At 61.8% G+C, this 13,432-nt stretch overlaps 2 protein-coding genes across 4 annotated transcripts; one reads left to right on the top strand and one right to left on the bottom strand.

Annotated features, from left to right (window-relative positions):
* Positions 1-3,767: 3,767 nt before the first annotated feature.
* POLR2L (RNA polymerase II, I and III subunit L) lies at positions 3,768-4,579 on the top strand. 2 transcript variants are annotated; one of them, XM_074230773.1, is made up of 3 exons: positions 3,768-4,166; positions 4,278-4,407; positions 4,488-4,579. In XM_074230773.1, the coding sequence occupies exons 1-2, from the start codon at positions 4,072-4,074 to the stop codon at positions 4,384-4,386; spliced, it is 204 nt and encodes a 67-aa protein (XP_074086874.1). In that variant the 5' UTR covers positions 3,768-4,071; the 3' UTR covers positions 4,387-4,407; positions 4,488-4,579. The 2 variants fall into 2 exon arrangements, with proteins under 2 accessions (XP_074086874.1, XP_074086873.1); XM_074230772.1 differs by having other exon boundaries at positions 3,769-4,166; positions 4,278-4,579.
* Positions 4,580-5,741: 1,162 nt separating this feature from the next.
* On the bottom strand, positions 5,742-13,024 carry CD151 (CD151 molecule (Raph blood group)). Of its 2 annotated transcripts, XM_074230770.1 has the most exons (8): positions 12,924-13,024; positions 10,500-10,629; positions 8,398-8,589; positions 7,670-7,744; positions 7,154-7,258; positions 6,802-6,960; positions 6,562-6,648; positions 5,742-6,476 (listed from the first exon to the last, which is right to left on the bottom strand). In XM_074230770.1, the coding sequence occupies exons 2-8, from the start codon at positions 10,581-10,583 to the stop codon at positions 6,417-6,419; spliced, it is 762 nt and encodes a 253-aa protein (XP_074086871.1). In that variant the 5' UTR covers positions 10,584-10,629; positions 12,924-13,024; the 3' UTR covers positions 5,742-6,416. The 2 variants fall into 2 exon arrangements, with proteins under 2 accessions (XP_074086871.1, XP_074086872.1); XM_074230771.1 differs by lacking the exon at positions 12,924-13,024 and having other exon boundaries at positions 10,500-10,698.
* Positions 13,025-13,432: the final 408 nt, after the last annotated feature.

The following is a 13,432-nucleotide window of genomic DNA, read 5'->3' as shown; positions in this document are numbered from 1 at the left end:
GACCTCTCCAGGATGACCACGAGGTCTCTGGGCCAGTCAGCTGGGACCTGATCAAAGGGCTCTGGGGGGCTCTAGCTCCACAAGTGGAGAAACTGAGGTCTGGATGCCAAGCAACTTGTCCAGCACCTCCAATCCAGAGACCCCCACTTTGTCACACTGGCCCCAAGAAGAATCTGAATCTGTGCAGAATAAACTAGCCAGGGACACGAACACCAAGGGTTATGAACTTCCCAGCGGCCGTCCAGCCTCCTCGGCCCCGCTCCGTGGGTTTGTGTAACCTCCTCGGCCCCCCTTTGTGGGTCCGTCTAGCTTCCTCAGGCCCCTTTGTGGGTCCATCTCCCCAAATCCCCCTTTGTAGGCCCATCTGCCCCCTGCCCTTTCCCTTTGTGGGTCCGTCTCTCCCCCGCCCCATCTGGTTCCAAGGCAGCCGGGGGCCTGGGGCCTCAGAACAGTCACAGTTGGGGGGGGGGGGCTCGCCTCACATAACAGCCAATCATTTCCTTTGTCTCCCAGTCAAATGCGGCCCAGCCTCTGCCTGGAAATCTGGGCCAGCAGATCCCAGACCACATGTGTGGCAAGTCCCCCAGGCTTGGCGCCAGCCCCCCAGTGTTCCTCTAGTCCCCGTAGGTCTAAGCCCCTGGCCCAGCCCCTACTCTTCTCACCGCCTGAAGACGGGCTCCCCTCTGGCCCCCTCCTGGGGAATGTCTTCTCTGAAACCCGACGCCCAGCTGGAGCCAGACGCAACCACAGAAATGCAGCCAGCCTCTCCAAGGAGCTGGGGCCCCCTGCCTGCCCTCATCAAACTGGGGAACAAGCCCCCAAATGCCCAGTCTGGCCTCTGTGAGCTTCCAAGCTGGCCCAATGCAGCCCCTCTGAGCCTGAAAGGAGGGATCCCCTTCCCCAGGCTTGTTCCCTCCTGGAAGCCCAGCATCCCAGAACAAGACCTCATGGGCCGGCCAGGCCACCAAGTCCCCTCAGCTTGAATCGACCCAGGGACAGGAAGCTCATCGCCTTCTCCATGGCTGGCCTTGGGAAGCCCAGAACATTCTGTAAATGGCAACCTCGGGGAAAGTTCTTCCTTCAGAAGAGCCAGAAAGCTGGGGGGGGGGGGGGGCTGCCCAGGGCCCAGGCCTGACCATCCAAGGGCAGGCAGACACACACACACACACACACAGACCCCCACCCAACCTTGGGAGCCACAAGTCAGACAGGGCCATGGCATCCACGCTGCCCACCAGAAAGGGGGCTGAAGGGAGGCTGTGCAGGACTCTTCCTGATGCACAAGTGATCCCGAGGTGGGGCCAAGTCTCATGGGAGCCCCAAGGCCTCCACTCCCTCCCTAACAGCTCCACCCCCATGAGAGGCTAATGTGGTGGCTTGTGGCCTTGGAACCTCCAAAATCTGCCCTCATTGTCTGAGCACTAGGGTGGGGGGCCCTATCCCTCCCTGGCTTCCACACCTGCTGCCAAGACCTCCAGTTCTTGATACTATCACCCCTGGAGAGGTGCCCACTACATCTCTGGGGGGATTGGATCCTGACCTGGGAGCATGTCAAGGTCCATGGGACTGTTCAATCCCCCCCACCCCACAGGGGTTCTGGGGGCCTCCACCAAGCAGCATCTGCAACACTAAAGTGTTAGGAAGTGGCCCCAGGCCTGGGGTCAGCTTCACAGGCTCAGGGTCCATCCTGGAACCCTGCATGTGGCCCCTCCCAAGCTCAGGAGCAGGGACACCTCACCAGGAGCAAAGACAGGTGGCCCTGGGCCAGGAAGCCTGCCCAGGATTCCCTTCTCCCCATCCTCTGCAGGCCCTCTGCCCCTCATGGGGCCCTCTGGCTCCAGGGCTCCCCCTCTCCCTGATACAGCACAGGGAAGCTGCTGGCATCAGAGATTGGCATTGGGTAGGTCCTGCTCGTTCACTAAAAACAGTTCAGTGTTCACTGGTGGGAGCACCATTGGGGCCTGGGTCTGGTCAGGTTCTGCTCACTGACCCGGGGTGGGGGGGGGCTCTGCCCACTGGTTTCGGGGGGGGGGTCCAGCCGCAGGCAACACCTGAGACCAAGGCCGGTCAATGAACCAGCTGGAAAGTGGGAAGCACCGTGGTTTGGGTGGTGGAGGAGCAGCAGGGAGATGGGGCCAAAGGAGAGGAGAGGGGTCATGGATGGGGGGAGTCTGGCTCCATGTGCATAGAATGAGAATGGCCCCCCAGTCCCTCGGGAAACCCTTGGAGAGAGGCAGAGCCAGGGAGGAGCTGGGAGGGAAAAACCTGAAGGGCCAGAGTTGAGGCCCGAGGTCAGCTCCCTGTACCCACAACAAACTGCCCCCTCAGACATACATCCCAGGACCAGGCCCCCCTCTCTCAGACCCTCTCTCCAACCCTTCACAATCAACTCGATTACCTTTCCAGGGCAAGGATGCCTCCTTAGCCTCGGGGACCCCATGGAGCTTCTTCACCAAAAACAATTTCCTCTGGCCGTCCCCCAGGTCTGGAAGACTCGCCCCCCCTTTACTAGATATCCTGTATGTGTGTATGTCTCCCCAGAGCCTGCCGAAGCCACACCCCCAGAGGAGGAGACAGAGCCTGCTCCCTCCTTTGCCTGCAGGTGATCTTCCCTATTGGAAAAGAAGCCTCTGGAGGGCAGGGGCTCCCCGGCCTTCACCAGCTGTCTCCTAGCACCTGGGGGGGCCCAGCTGAATGACTGACTCTTCCCCCCTCCCAGCCTAAGCCCCTGAGGATGGAAGTTGTGGAGGAAGAGGCGATGGGGAGGGGGGAGACTGGGAGAGGAAGAGGAGGGGGCGAAGGGGGAGGGGAGAAAGAGGGGGAGCCAGTGGCCTGGCCTGCGTCTGGCTGCCTTCTTCAGTCCCACACGGGCAGCCTGGCCTCCCCTGCATTTCGCAGGACCCTGGACAAGTCCCTTCCCCGTCCGCCCTCCGTTGGCCTCTCCCGACAAGGAGGGGGTGTCGAGCCCTGAGATCCGGGGTTCCTCTCTGGGTCCAGCTGCGCCCCTATCACCCCCCTGTGAGGGAGGCCAGCCAAGTCCCCACCCCAACCCCAAGGCACCTTCTGCAGGAAGCGCCCCCGGGGCTCTGATGGAAAAGACCCCGTTGAGGAAGGGGGGCCCCGACGCCCCCCACGCCGGCCCTGGCAGACACTGCCATCCTCGGGTCACCCCCTTTATCATTGTCCTGAACCCCAAGTCCTGGAGTCTGATCCGGTCACACACTTGGGGGGGGCTAAGCCCTCCAGCCCCCACTCATGGGGCTGCCACAAGGAACATTCTGTCCCCTCCCCGGGGGCTCCCCACACCAGCCCCCCCATCCCCAGGGGGGGGGTGGGACCCAGGGGAGGGGGCCTGGGGGCTCTGCTCCTCCCTCTGGGCCCCCCAAGGGGGGTTGTCTCAGCTCCCCCGCCCTGAGCTGGGGGGGTCGCAGCCACTTACCTGCTGCCCCCGCCCCAAGCAGCCCCCCAGGACCAGCCGGGTCCGAGTGGGCCAGGACCGGACCCGCAGAGGAGGGAAGCGCCCCCCAGAAAGCCCGCCCCCGGCCCCGCCCCCCGTCAGAAGCCAATGAGGCGCCGGAGCCGAGGCGGGGGGCGGTCCCGGGGGCGGGGCGAGGGGCCCCGCGGAGGCCCCTCCCCGGCGCCTGGGCTCGGGCTCGCTCCGGGAGGAGCCGGCTGTCACTCAAATCCCGCGCGAGAAACGCGCCCGCGCTCCCCGCCGCCTCCTGGCCCGCGCGGGCCACCGTAGCGCCGGGCGAGACCATTCCCGCGCCGGGGAGAATCGGCGCGCGTCCCGGCGCCGCCTCCGCGGCTTCTCCGCAGCCCCGCGGCCCGGGACCCCGGACTCGGAGAACCAGGGCCTGCGGGCCAGGCCGGGCCCCGGGGGGCGGGCGGCGGGCCGGTCCGAGCCACTACCTGGCCCCCCCATTCGAGATCGTGGGAGCGGCCAGCAGGGGGGGCGGGGCTTCGGCGCCGGAAGCGGAAGCGGAACCAGGAGGAGGGAAGAAAGAGGAGGGCGCGGCAGCAGAGACCGGCCAACGACGAGGAGCCGCGTGCGTGCGTGTGGCCGCCGCCATGATCATCCCCGTGCGCTGCTTCACCTGCGGCAAGATCGTGGGCAACAAGTGGGAGGCCTACCTGGGGCTGCTGCAGGCCGAGTACACCGAAGGGTAAGCGGCGCCGGCCTGCGCGGCCGTGGGCCTAGTGGACCCCGGGCCAGGGCGGGGGGCGGGTGCAGAGGGGTCGGGAGCCGCCTAAAGGGCCCCTCCGACCCGTGGCAGGGACGCCCTGGACGCCCTGGGCCTGAAGCGCTACTGCTGCCGCCGCATGCTGCTGGCCCACGTGGACCTGATCGAGAAGCTGCTCAACTACGCGCCCCTGGAGAAGTGAGGCCCCGCCCAGGGCGGCCAGGCCCCGCCCCGAGGAGTGAGGCCCCGCCCAGGGCGGCCAGGCCCCGCCCCGAGGAGTGAGGCCCCGCCCAGAGCTGGCAGGCCCCGCCCCTGGAGGAGTGAGGCCCCGCCCAGGACGAGCGAGCCCCGCCCCTGGAGGAGTGAGGCCCCGCCCAGAACGAGCAAGCCCCGCCCCAAGGCCCCTAGAGACCTCCAGAGATGACAATAAACCCACCATTGGGAAAGTGGTCGTGGTTCTTTGTACTGATTCTTGGGAAAGGTCCCCAAGAAACGAGGGGGCGGGGGGAGGGCGGCAGCCCCACCTTCACAGCCTCTGCTGGGGGACCCTCTACCTTTGCTTGTCTGGGCTGAGGAGTGACACAGATCGGTCAGGGGTCTCTCCAGTTGGGAGTCCTAGGACCATAAGGCCTTGGTCAGTCAGTGGAGATTGGGGGTTACCGTCCACATGAACCCGAAGTCCCTTTTCTTCTGTCACTTGACTGGTGCTGAGCCAGAAACCTGTTCCAGGGGAGCCTCGGGATCATGCCCACTCTAGATCCCTTGGAGTCACTCCATCCAGGTGGGGCTTCCTTCCTCTTCCCCCTCCTCTCACAGATTTAGCCAAGTGCAGGAGTGGCCTGCTCCCCTTGACAAACCCTGCCAGGTCTCCCCTTGTGTCCTCTGGACCTGCCCCCAGCACTGGCTCCCTTTTGGCATGGTCAGCTCCCCAAGGCAGGGGAGCTGGCCCCTGGAAGCAACCCCTATGGCTGTAGTGGGGTCCCTCCCTGCCACCCCTTCAAACAACACTGCTCCCACAGAGTCCAGGATTTATGTGTCTGAATTCCTGGCCTTACACTAGTGAGACACGCCAGACCGGAGCATGGCCAGCAGGAACCTAGAACAGAAAGTCTTCCCAATGATGGTGGGGGGCACTAGGTGCTTTTACTGCATCCCTTCCCCCCCTTTTAAATTCCTTCTGACAAGACAAGAGGCAGCCCTGGGGAGGAAGGCATTGAAACTGAAGGTGCAATAGAGGAAAAAGAAAAGTTAGACAATTACTAATCCACCACTAAGACGATGTGGTCAGTGGGAGTGGGCCTTTCTGTAGGGAGGGCCTGTGGATTTGAACGTGGAGCTTCCCTGTCCTCTTCCTGGCTTCTCTCTGGGAGGTCTCCAGTCACGGGGTTTGGCCACTAGCTGAGCTCCTAGGGTGCAATGTCCCGTTTACTGCTCTTGTCTCCAAATGGTAGGAAGGCCTGAGGGGGCACCGTCCCTGCCCCCCCCACCGTCCTCAATCCCCTCTGGTGTCTCAGTAGAAGCATCTCTACCCCAACCCCCCAAGAAAGGGACAGCTGATGAATGGTCAGGAAGGCTTTTACTGAAACAGCCCAGAACCACAGATAGTTGGGAGGCACCTCTCACCCCAAGGGGGCCTGGCCCACCCTCAGGATTCCAGGGACCAGAAGGAGTCTGTCAGCCCCCACTCTCAAGGACACACTGGCCACCCCAGGGGCAGAGGGACACCCACCTTCCTTCCCAGCCACCCTTTTCTACAGAAGGCACAGTCTAATTGGGGGCCCTTGAATGAGGGGGGAAACTGGGGCAAACTGAAGGCACTTGAATCCACCCTGGGAGGTGAGGTTAAGAGGCCAGCCTAGAGACTCCTGGAGATAAGGAAGTTAAATTGGGGGACCCCCCCCAGCTCTGGGCACCCATCCTCTCCCCACTAAGGTAGAGCTAGGTCTCTACTGGATCAGGAGGAGTGGGGCAGCCAGGTCTCTCCCCTCTGTGGGAGGCCATACCTGGCTGCCCTGTGACCGCTGGGCAGCTAGCCTGCCAAGGAGGGACCCAGCTGGGGCAGAAGCAGGCAGGGCAGGTGCTCCCCAACTTCCCCACCCCTATCAGTAGTGTCGCTACAGTAGTCACACTTGGCTGCAATAGCTGGAGTAGAAAGAGAGAGGTGGCAATAACCTCGCCTGGGGGTCCATGCTGCCCCCCATCCCCTGGCAGACAGGCGCCGCCCCACAGGCCCTAATAATGTTCCAGCTTCAGGCTTTTGTACAGGCAACAGGTGAAAATCATGCCGAAGATCTGGGGAGAAGACAGACAGGGAGGTTGTAGGGGGCTGACAGCCCCCCTGCTCCCCTCAGAGCCCCAGTACCAACCCAGGCCTCACCTGGACACAGGCAATGCCCAGGCCCAAGGCCCCAATGATCTTCAGGTGCTCCTGAATGAACTTCTCCAGTTTGGTGATACAGCCGCCCTGTGGGGAGGGGAGATATGAGGAACCCCCACAGCCCTGAAAGCTGACCGGCACCCCCTCCCTGCAGCCTGGGCCCCTCTGGTGGGGCACAGGCCGCCAGGCCCCGGGGCAGACATCCACCCCCCAGACTGGCAGTGTTCCACCTCCACCTACCTCCACCCTGTAGATGTTGGATGCGTGGTCCCGCTGGCCACAAGCTTCCACAACAGTCTTACAGCAGCTGTCGGGGGCCTTCCGGCCATTGGCCTCCCCAGACCGAATCCACACGCTCTCCTGCCAGTCTTCAGAATGGTTGCTCCCACAGCACTTGAACTGAGGGGAGCCACAAAGGAGAAGCCAGGGTGAGGAGGCCGGAGGGGGGAGGAGGCTGGCACAGGGACTGGTGAGGAGGTAAGGATGGGTTGGCTGAAAGAGGCCCAGAGCAGGCTATGGAGAGGCAGGGAAAGAGGCCCCTTGGTCCCCTGAGGACCAAGGCTGGCGAGTGGAGGCAGGTGGAGCCACCCACCTCCTGCTGCAGCTTGTCCACAGCCATGGTGACCCCTTCCTGGCCAGGCTGGTGGTATTTCTGGATCATGGTATCCTTGAGGTTGTCCTTCAGCTCCGAGCTCAGCTGGAAGCAAGGGAGTGGGTAGCCCCATGAGTCCAGGGCCCTGGCCTGCAACCTCCTTTCAGAGGAGGCCCAGAGGTGCCCACCCCCATAACCCCACAGCCTACCAGGCCTAGGAGGTCCGAGGCAGCAGGGGGCCCAGCTCCTCCCTCCCTGGGGGAGGCAGGGAAATCCCATTATCTTGATCAGTCCTCTGGCAAGATTTATGCCACTTCAAGCTCGGGGGCAGTGTGGTGGCAGGCAGAGCCACTCCCGGCCAGCAAGGTCTGGCCTCCTGCCCCTCCAGGCTGAGGCCCTAACCTAACTAAGAGTGGCAGAGGAGCTGGTGGAAAAGGCTCCTCTTGGCCAGTTCTGGCCCCAGTGAAGTCCCCCAGCCTGAGCCTCCCCAAGGCCTGGTGGGCTTCCCCAACCCACCTGATGACGGTAGATGTAGGCCAGGATGCCAGCGATGACCTCAAGCAGGAAGATGAGGAACAGCAGGATAAAATACTGACGAGGGCAAAGAAGGGGTGAGGCCACAGAGCTCTGGGGTCCCCCATCCAAGCCTGACCCTCAAACCCTGAGCCACCAACCCCCAGCACTGGAAGTGGGAGGAGGATGGTGGGCAGGGAGGAAAGGAATGCCCCCAGAGACTGGGCCAGGGCAGGCAGACACCCAAGACTGGACACACCAGGGTTGATCTAGCAACCTGAGCAGAGGCAGACAGAGGCCTTCCCTCCACGGCCCACCTGCAGACAAAGGTCTCCTGGCTCCAGACAGGGCAGGGCTGATTGGGGGGGGCAGCGCTCTGGCCCCAGCCTGGGCCACTAGGGGTGCACAGAGTCCCCTCCTGGAGTCAGGGAGACACTTCTTCCTGGGTTCAAATACCGCCAAGACACTCACTAGCTGGGTGACCCTGGATAAGTCACTTCACCCTGTTTGCCTCAATTTCCTCATCAGTCAAACGAGAGGGAAAAGGAAATGGCAAACTGCTCCAGATCTCTGCCAAGAAGAGTCTGAAGTGACTGAACAAGAGCTGCCCGGATCCTCCCCCCCCCAACCTCTTGTGGTGCCATCTGTGCCTACAAAGTGGCTGACCAGATACTGGGTGAATCAGCACCCTGATGGTGTACCCCACCAGCCCCTCTGGGGATCAGGCTTACCAGCAGAAGCAGATTCCTACTCTCCTTGAAGGTGGCACAGCAGCCCAGGATCCCCGTCACCATGACCACAGCCCCAGCCACCACCAGGATGTAGGCCGTGGCCATGTACGTGTTGGAGGCCAGGAGGCTGATGTAAGCACTCTTGAAGGCCAACGTCCAGATGCCTACGGCGATGACAAACAGGCCAGCGATCTGTGGGGACACCGCCATGACTCACCGTCGGAGGCCCCTATGTCCATTCCACCGCAGCCCTGGCCCGAGGGACGAGGGGGTCAAAGAAGCAGCTAGGACTCCACCCATCTCTCCCACCCTCCTCCCCCACCACCATCGGAGCCTGGGCAGGAAGCCCAAGCTGAGGGTCAAAGAACACTAGGGGGAAACCCAGGGTCCGGAATCCACCCTTAGCTCCCAGGGCTGATGCCCTCTCTATAAAGGGGGAGACGAGCTCTGCATCTTCCCACACACCCCCTTCCCCAGGGCTGCCACCAGCAAGTCTTTGGAAGCTAGGACCACAAACACCTCATGGAGTGTGTGGGGGGGGGGTATGTCTGTGTGTGGTATGTGTGTGACAGTATGTATGGTATGTGTGGTATGTCTGTGGCTGTGTGTGTGTGTGTGTGTCTATGGGGGGGGGGTGCAGGCCCCAAGCTTGGTGCACCTCCTCATCTCCAGGGCAGGCCTTTCTTCTCTCTACCTGCTCCAGACCCTTCTCTGAGACTGGCCAGCTCTCATCCCTTTTTTCAATTCAGGATCAAATTCTCAGTGTTCTCTGGGCCTCAGTTGTCTCATTGGTCAAGCAGGGAAAGGAACCCCTGGGAGGTACCAATAACATCATGCTTGGGTCCCAAGATGACAGGAGTTACATCCAACCTTTCTGGAGAGCAATTTGGAACTACACCCAAAGGGCAACACAAATGTGCATCCCCTTTGACCCAGCAATAACACTACTGGGTCTGTACCCTGAAGAGATGATGAAAAAGGGTAAAAACATCACGTGTACAAAGATATTTATAGCAGCCCTGTTTGTGGTGGCAAAGAATTGGAAATCAAGTAAATGCCCTTCAGTTGGGGAATGGCCTAGCAAACTGTGGTCTATGTGATGGAACACTATTGTTCTCTTAGACACCAGAAAGGACAGGAATTCAGGGAAGCCTGGAGGGATTTGCATCGACTGAAGCTGGGTGAGATGAGCAGAACCAGAAAAACACTGTACACCCTAACAGCAACATGGGGGCGATGATCGACCTTGACGGACTTGCTCATTCCATCAGTGCAAGAATCAGGTACATTGGGCTGTCTGCAATGGAGAATACTGTCTGTATCCAGAGAAAGAACTGGGGAGTTTGAACAAAGGCCAAGAACTATTCCCTTTAATTTAGAAAAAAAAACATTATCTTATGTAATCTTGCTCTCTTATACTTCATGTTTCTTCCTTAAGGATCTGATTTCTCTCTCATTACATTCAGCTTAGATCAATGTAAACCAAGGAAACAATGGAAAGACTGGCAAATTGCCTTCTGTGGGGGGTGAAGGGAGGGGAATAAGATTGGGAGAAAATTGTAAAACTCAGAATAAAATCTCTTTAAAAAAAAGATGACAGGAGTTACAGGGACATGGGGGGGGGGGGGCTTGCTCAGGTTCACTCAGGAAGAGGGAATGAACAAAGACATCGGAGTGAACATTTTGTGGCCCCTTGTCTCCAAAGCATTTAAGTGGGTGCTACTGATGCCCATATTACAGATGAAGAAGCTGAGGCACAGAGAAATTCACTGACCCCTACTAGCTAGGCACTGCCTAAGGGAGCCAGACTGGAGCCCACCCTGTGGGTCAAGCAGGAAAGCCCCAGGAACCGTCAGGAAGTGGGACACGAACCCACCTCTGCTCACATCCTGCCTTTCCTCAAAGCCTGGCTCATGTTCTCTTTTTCAGGGTCTTCCCCTTCGGTCTTCCCCTCTCTTCTAAGAGACTGGCAAGTCTTCTGCCCCAGGTCTGCCCATTTTCTCTCTGTACCACCACCCCCTCCAAGCCTGGCCCTTGTCTCTCTCTCTCTCTAGGTCTGGTCCTGGTCTCTCCCTTCCCCGCCACCCCAGGGCCCTCCTTACCCAGAAGCAGAAGTTGAAGGTGAAGAGGAGGTATTTGAGGCAGATGGTACCACATGTCTCCTTCTTCTCATTATACTCACCCATCTTGAGAGCCTGGGTGGGGAGAGGGACTCCGAGTCAAAGGGGAGACCTATAGGAGCAGGCAGGGCAGGTGAGGAAAGTAGACCCCGGCCAGACCAGACCAGACCCCTCACAATCCACAAGAGCAGACTCACCTGGGGAGCTGTCACCACCCCCACCGAAGGGAGAGTGCCCCCTGCTGGCTCAGCCCACCCCAGCCCCCGGGCACGGGCCCTACTTGGGAGGCATTTTCCCAGAAAACCAGGATAATGGGCAATTTCCTGGCAGAAATGACAAGTCCAGAAGGCCCAGCCAAGGGAGGGGGCCGATTTACCAGCCCTCCCCAGGCTAGAGTCTGGAGGAAGAGGGCTGCCCAGGCCAACTTTATTTCCTCAGCCCCAGAGGAAGCCAGGTGTCCATAGGGAGAGGAAGCCGGAGGGCAGTGCAGGGCAGGGCGAGACAGGGCAGTGCTTCTCTCGAGCTCATTCCCCCCAAGGGGCAAATTAAAAGGCCTGGCCAGGTCTTAGCTGCCACCGGCCAGCCGGCCCCCACAGGGCCCAGGCCCCTCCCCGGCCCCTCCCCCGGCCCCTCCCCAGCTCTCCGCATTCCCTAGGCCCCACGTCAGAGCTGGGCCTAACCAAGGAGAGCTGAGCAGGGCAGGAATCAACTGGTCCTGGGGGAGGTCGGAGGACAAAGGAGGGAAGAGAGAAGAGAGGGGAGAGGGGAGGGGGGAATAAGAATCGCATGGAAAAGATGAGCAAGACAGGTCCTTCCCTGCAGTCAGCAGTCCAGTCTGCTTGACTATACCCTGCCATAGTCTCCTATACCCATTCCCTCCTTACTGAGCTTCTCAGAGGGCCATCGGGGCCCTTACCATGAGCTCCCCACCCAAATGGTGGGCTGCTGTTGCCCTGAACGCAGCCTCCCCTGGAGGACCCTTCTTTGGGCTGGTGGGGTCAGGGACCTGGTCTTGGTCTTCCCTGCCTCAGACCTTCCCTCTCTTCCCCTCCCCCTTCTCCCCCCCATTAGTGACACTGAACAAAAGGAGCTAAAGGAGCCTTCTCCCAGAGGAGGGGAAGACTAACTGAGAAACCAACACGGCGTCTGAGCCCTTAATGGGCACCCCTCCATGGCACTGAGCATTAGATGGGGAGCTCCTGGAGAGCCAGGGCTGGCTACAACAGACCCACTGACTGATCTGACTCAGTTTCCCTGCTGTGGCAGCAAAGCAGATTCTGTTCTACCCTCATGTGGACTTTAGTCCCCTAGTCCCTTCCAAGCAGCTTGCCCTGCCCAGCTTGGAGCCTGGTTGTCAGCCATGTGCCTCCCAAGCCCTTCTGGAACACCTGGTCCAAGGGAACGTGGGGAGCTGGCTCTGGGTTCCAAGGATGAGAAGGGACAGCTTCCCAGACCAAAACAGAGGGTTGCAGATCAAGTCCTGGGAGCCAAGCGAGGTGATGCCAGGCAGCCATCAGCTCCGGCCAAGGGAAGCTCTGGCTGACCAGGAGCCAACTGCGGGGAGGGCTGGGGGGGCGCTCCCCCGGGTGCAGAGAAGGGCCAGGGGCAGGCGGGCAGGATGCTCGTTCCCACGGAGCCTTCCCAGAATCTCGGGCCAGGAATGCTGACCCAGACCTTAGCTCAGACTGCGGCTGCTGAAGGCCAGAAATAGCCCTTCCAGTCCCAGGGGCCAGCCCTCTGCCCCACCCCAGGACACCCACTCCCGCCAATGCGCTGGCCTGGAGCCGGACCAGAGCGGTCACCCCCAGGCCACCCACAGGTGGGGCCAAACCCAGGTTGTCAGGAGGAGGGAGGGACCCCCTTCCCCTCCACCCCATCATCACCGACATCGCCACCCCACCCCAAAGCTAGAAAAAGGCTCAGCCAACAGAAGGGGAGGGGGAGTATATTGAGGGTCCCAGCCACGGAAAGAGCCGCAGTCGGGGAGGGCTTCCCGGTGGAGGCGGGAGGGAGATGGCCACAATGGCCCCCACCACTCCCCTTACATAAACACACAAACTGGAAGGTTCCTCATTTCCCCGGGGGTACAGATATTTCACCAGAGGAGCGCCCCCTCCCACCCCATCACGCCGCCAAGGCTCTGTAAGGGAAACCGAGGCAGGAAGAGCCCGCGGCATTGGGGACGGAGCCTTGGGGGTCGGGGGCCCCCCCTCGGGCCGAGGCAGGTGGAGAGGACAGGGCCCCGGCCTCAAGCTTCCCCGATCCCTCTACTGGCCAGCCCAGCCCGGCCCAGAGGAGGTGCTGGGCCCCGGGGCTGGGGCCAGGGCAGCAGAAGGGGCGCAGCCCGCGGCCCCCCGCAGCCCGCCCCCGAGACCCCCCTCCCCGCCCCCCTACCCCCTCCCCGACCTGCGTGCGCCCCGAGCGCGGAGGAGGCGGCGGCGGCTGCGGAGGGCCGGGCCGGACCGGACGGAATGTGAAGCCTCGGGCCCAGGCCCGGCCAGACCCCGCCCCGGCCAGACCCCGCCCACCCCGCTGTGCGGAAGAGAACCCCCACCTGGGGCTGGCCGGGCTGGGGTGCCTCACCTCTGGCTCCGGCCCGAGGCTTCCTGCCGCCTCCACCCCAGCCAGGGGGGCAGGGGGGCGCAGGAGCAGAATCCTGGGCGGGGCGCCCCACCAGGGCCCCCCGCCCCGCCCCGCCCCGGGAAAAGCGTGCCCCGGGCTTCGCCAACCGCACAGCCCCCCACTCCTATTCCCCGGGTAGGGGCCCCAAATCCCTGGGGTCCGGAAGGGGTTTTCCTTGCAGGCCTTCTGTCCCTGGCCCCCCCCCAGCTCCGCTCAGGGAAGGTGGGGAGTCAGGGGCGCCTGCTGCCAGCGAGGCCCTTAATAACTGTGCCCTCCCTGCAGTCCGGGGGAGT

The sequence above is a fragment of the Macrotis lagotis genome, chromosome 3 (assembly GCF_037893015.1).
Source record: "Macrotis lagotis isolate mMagLag1 chromosome 3, bilby.v1.9.chrom.fasta, whole genome shotgun sequence".
NCBI lineage: Eukaryota > Metazoa > Chordata > Mammalia > Peramelemorphia > Peramelidae > Macrotis > Macrotis lagotis.
Note: the sequence above shows the minus strand (reverse complement) of the source record. Positions and strands in the feature narration are given on the sequence as shown.

Excerpts from the sequence above, each read along its gene's own strand:
- POLR2L (XM_074230773.1), top strand. The coding sequence starts at position 4,072 with ATGATCATCCCCGTGCGCTGCTTCACCTGCGGCAAGATCGTGGGCAAC. Across the intron at positions 4,167-4,277 it reads CAGGCCGAGTACACCGAAGG|GGACGCCCTGGACGCCCTGG; the intron begins GTAAGCGGCGCC and ends GACCCGTGGCAG.
- CD151 (XM_074230770.1), bottom strand. The coding sequence starts at position 10,583 with ATGGGTGAGTATAATGAGAAGAAGGAGACATGTGGTACCATCTGCCTC. Across the intron at positions 7,259-7,669 it reads CCTACATCTACCGTCATCAG|CTGAGCTCGGAGCTGAAGGA; the intron begins GTGGGTTGGGGA and ends CCTTGCTTCCAG. Across the intron at positions 6,961-7,153 it reads TGGACAAGCTGCAGCAGGAG|TTCAAGTGCTGTGGGAGCAA; the intron begins GTGGGTGGCTCC and ends GGCTCCCCTCAG.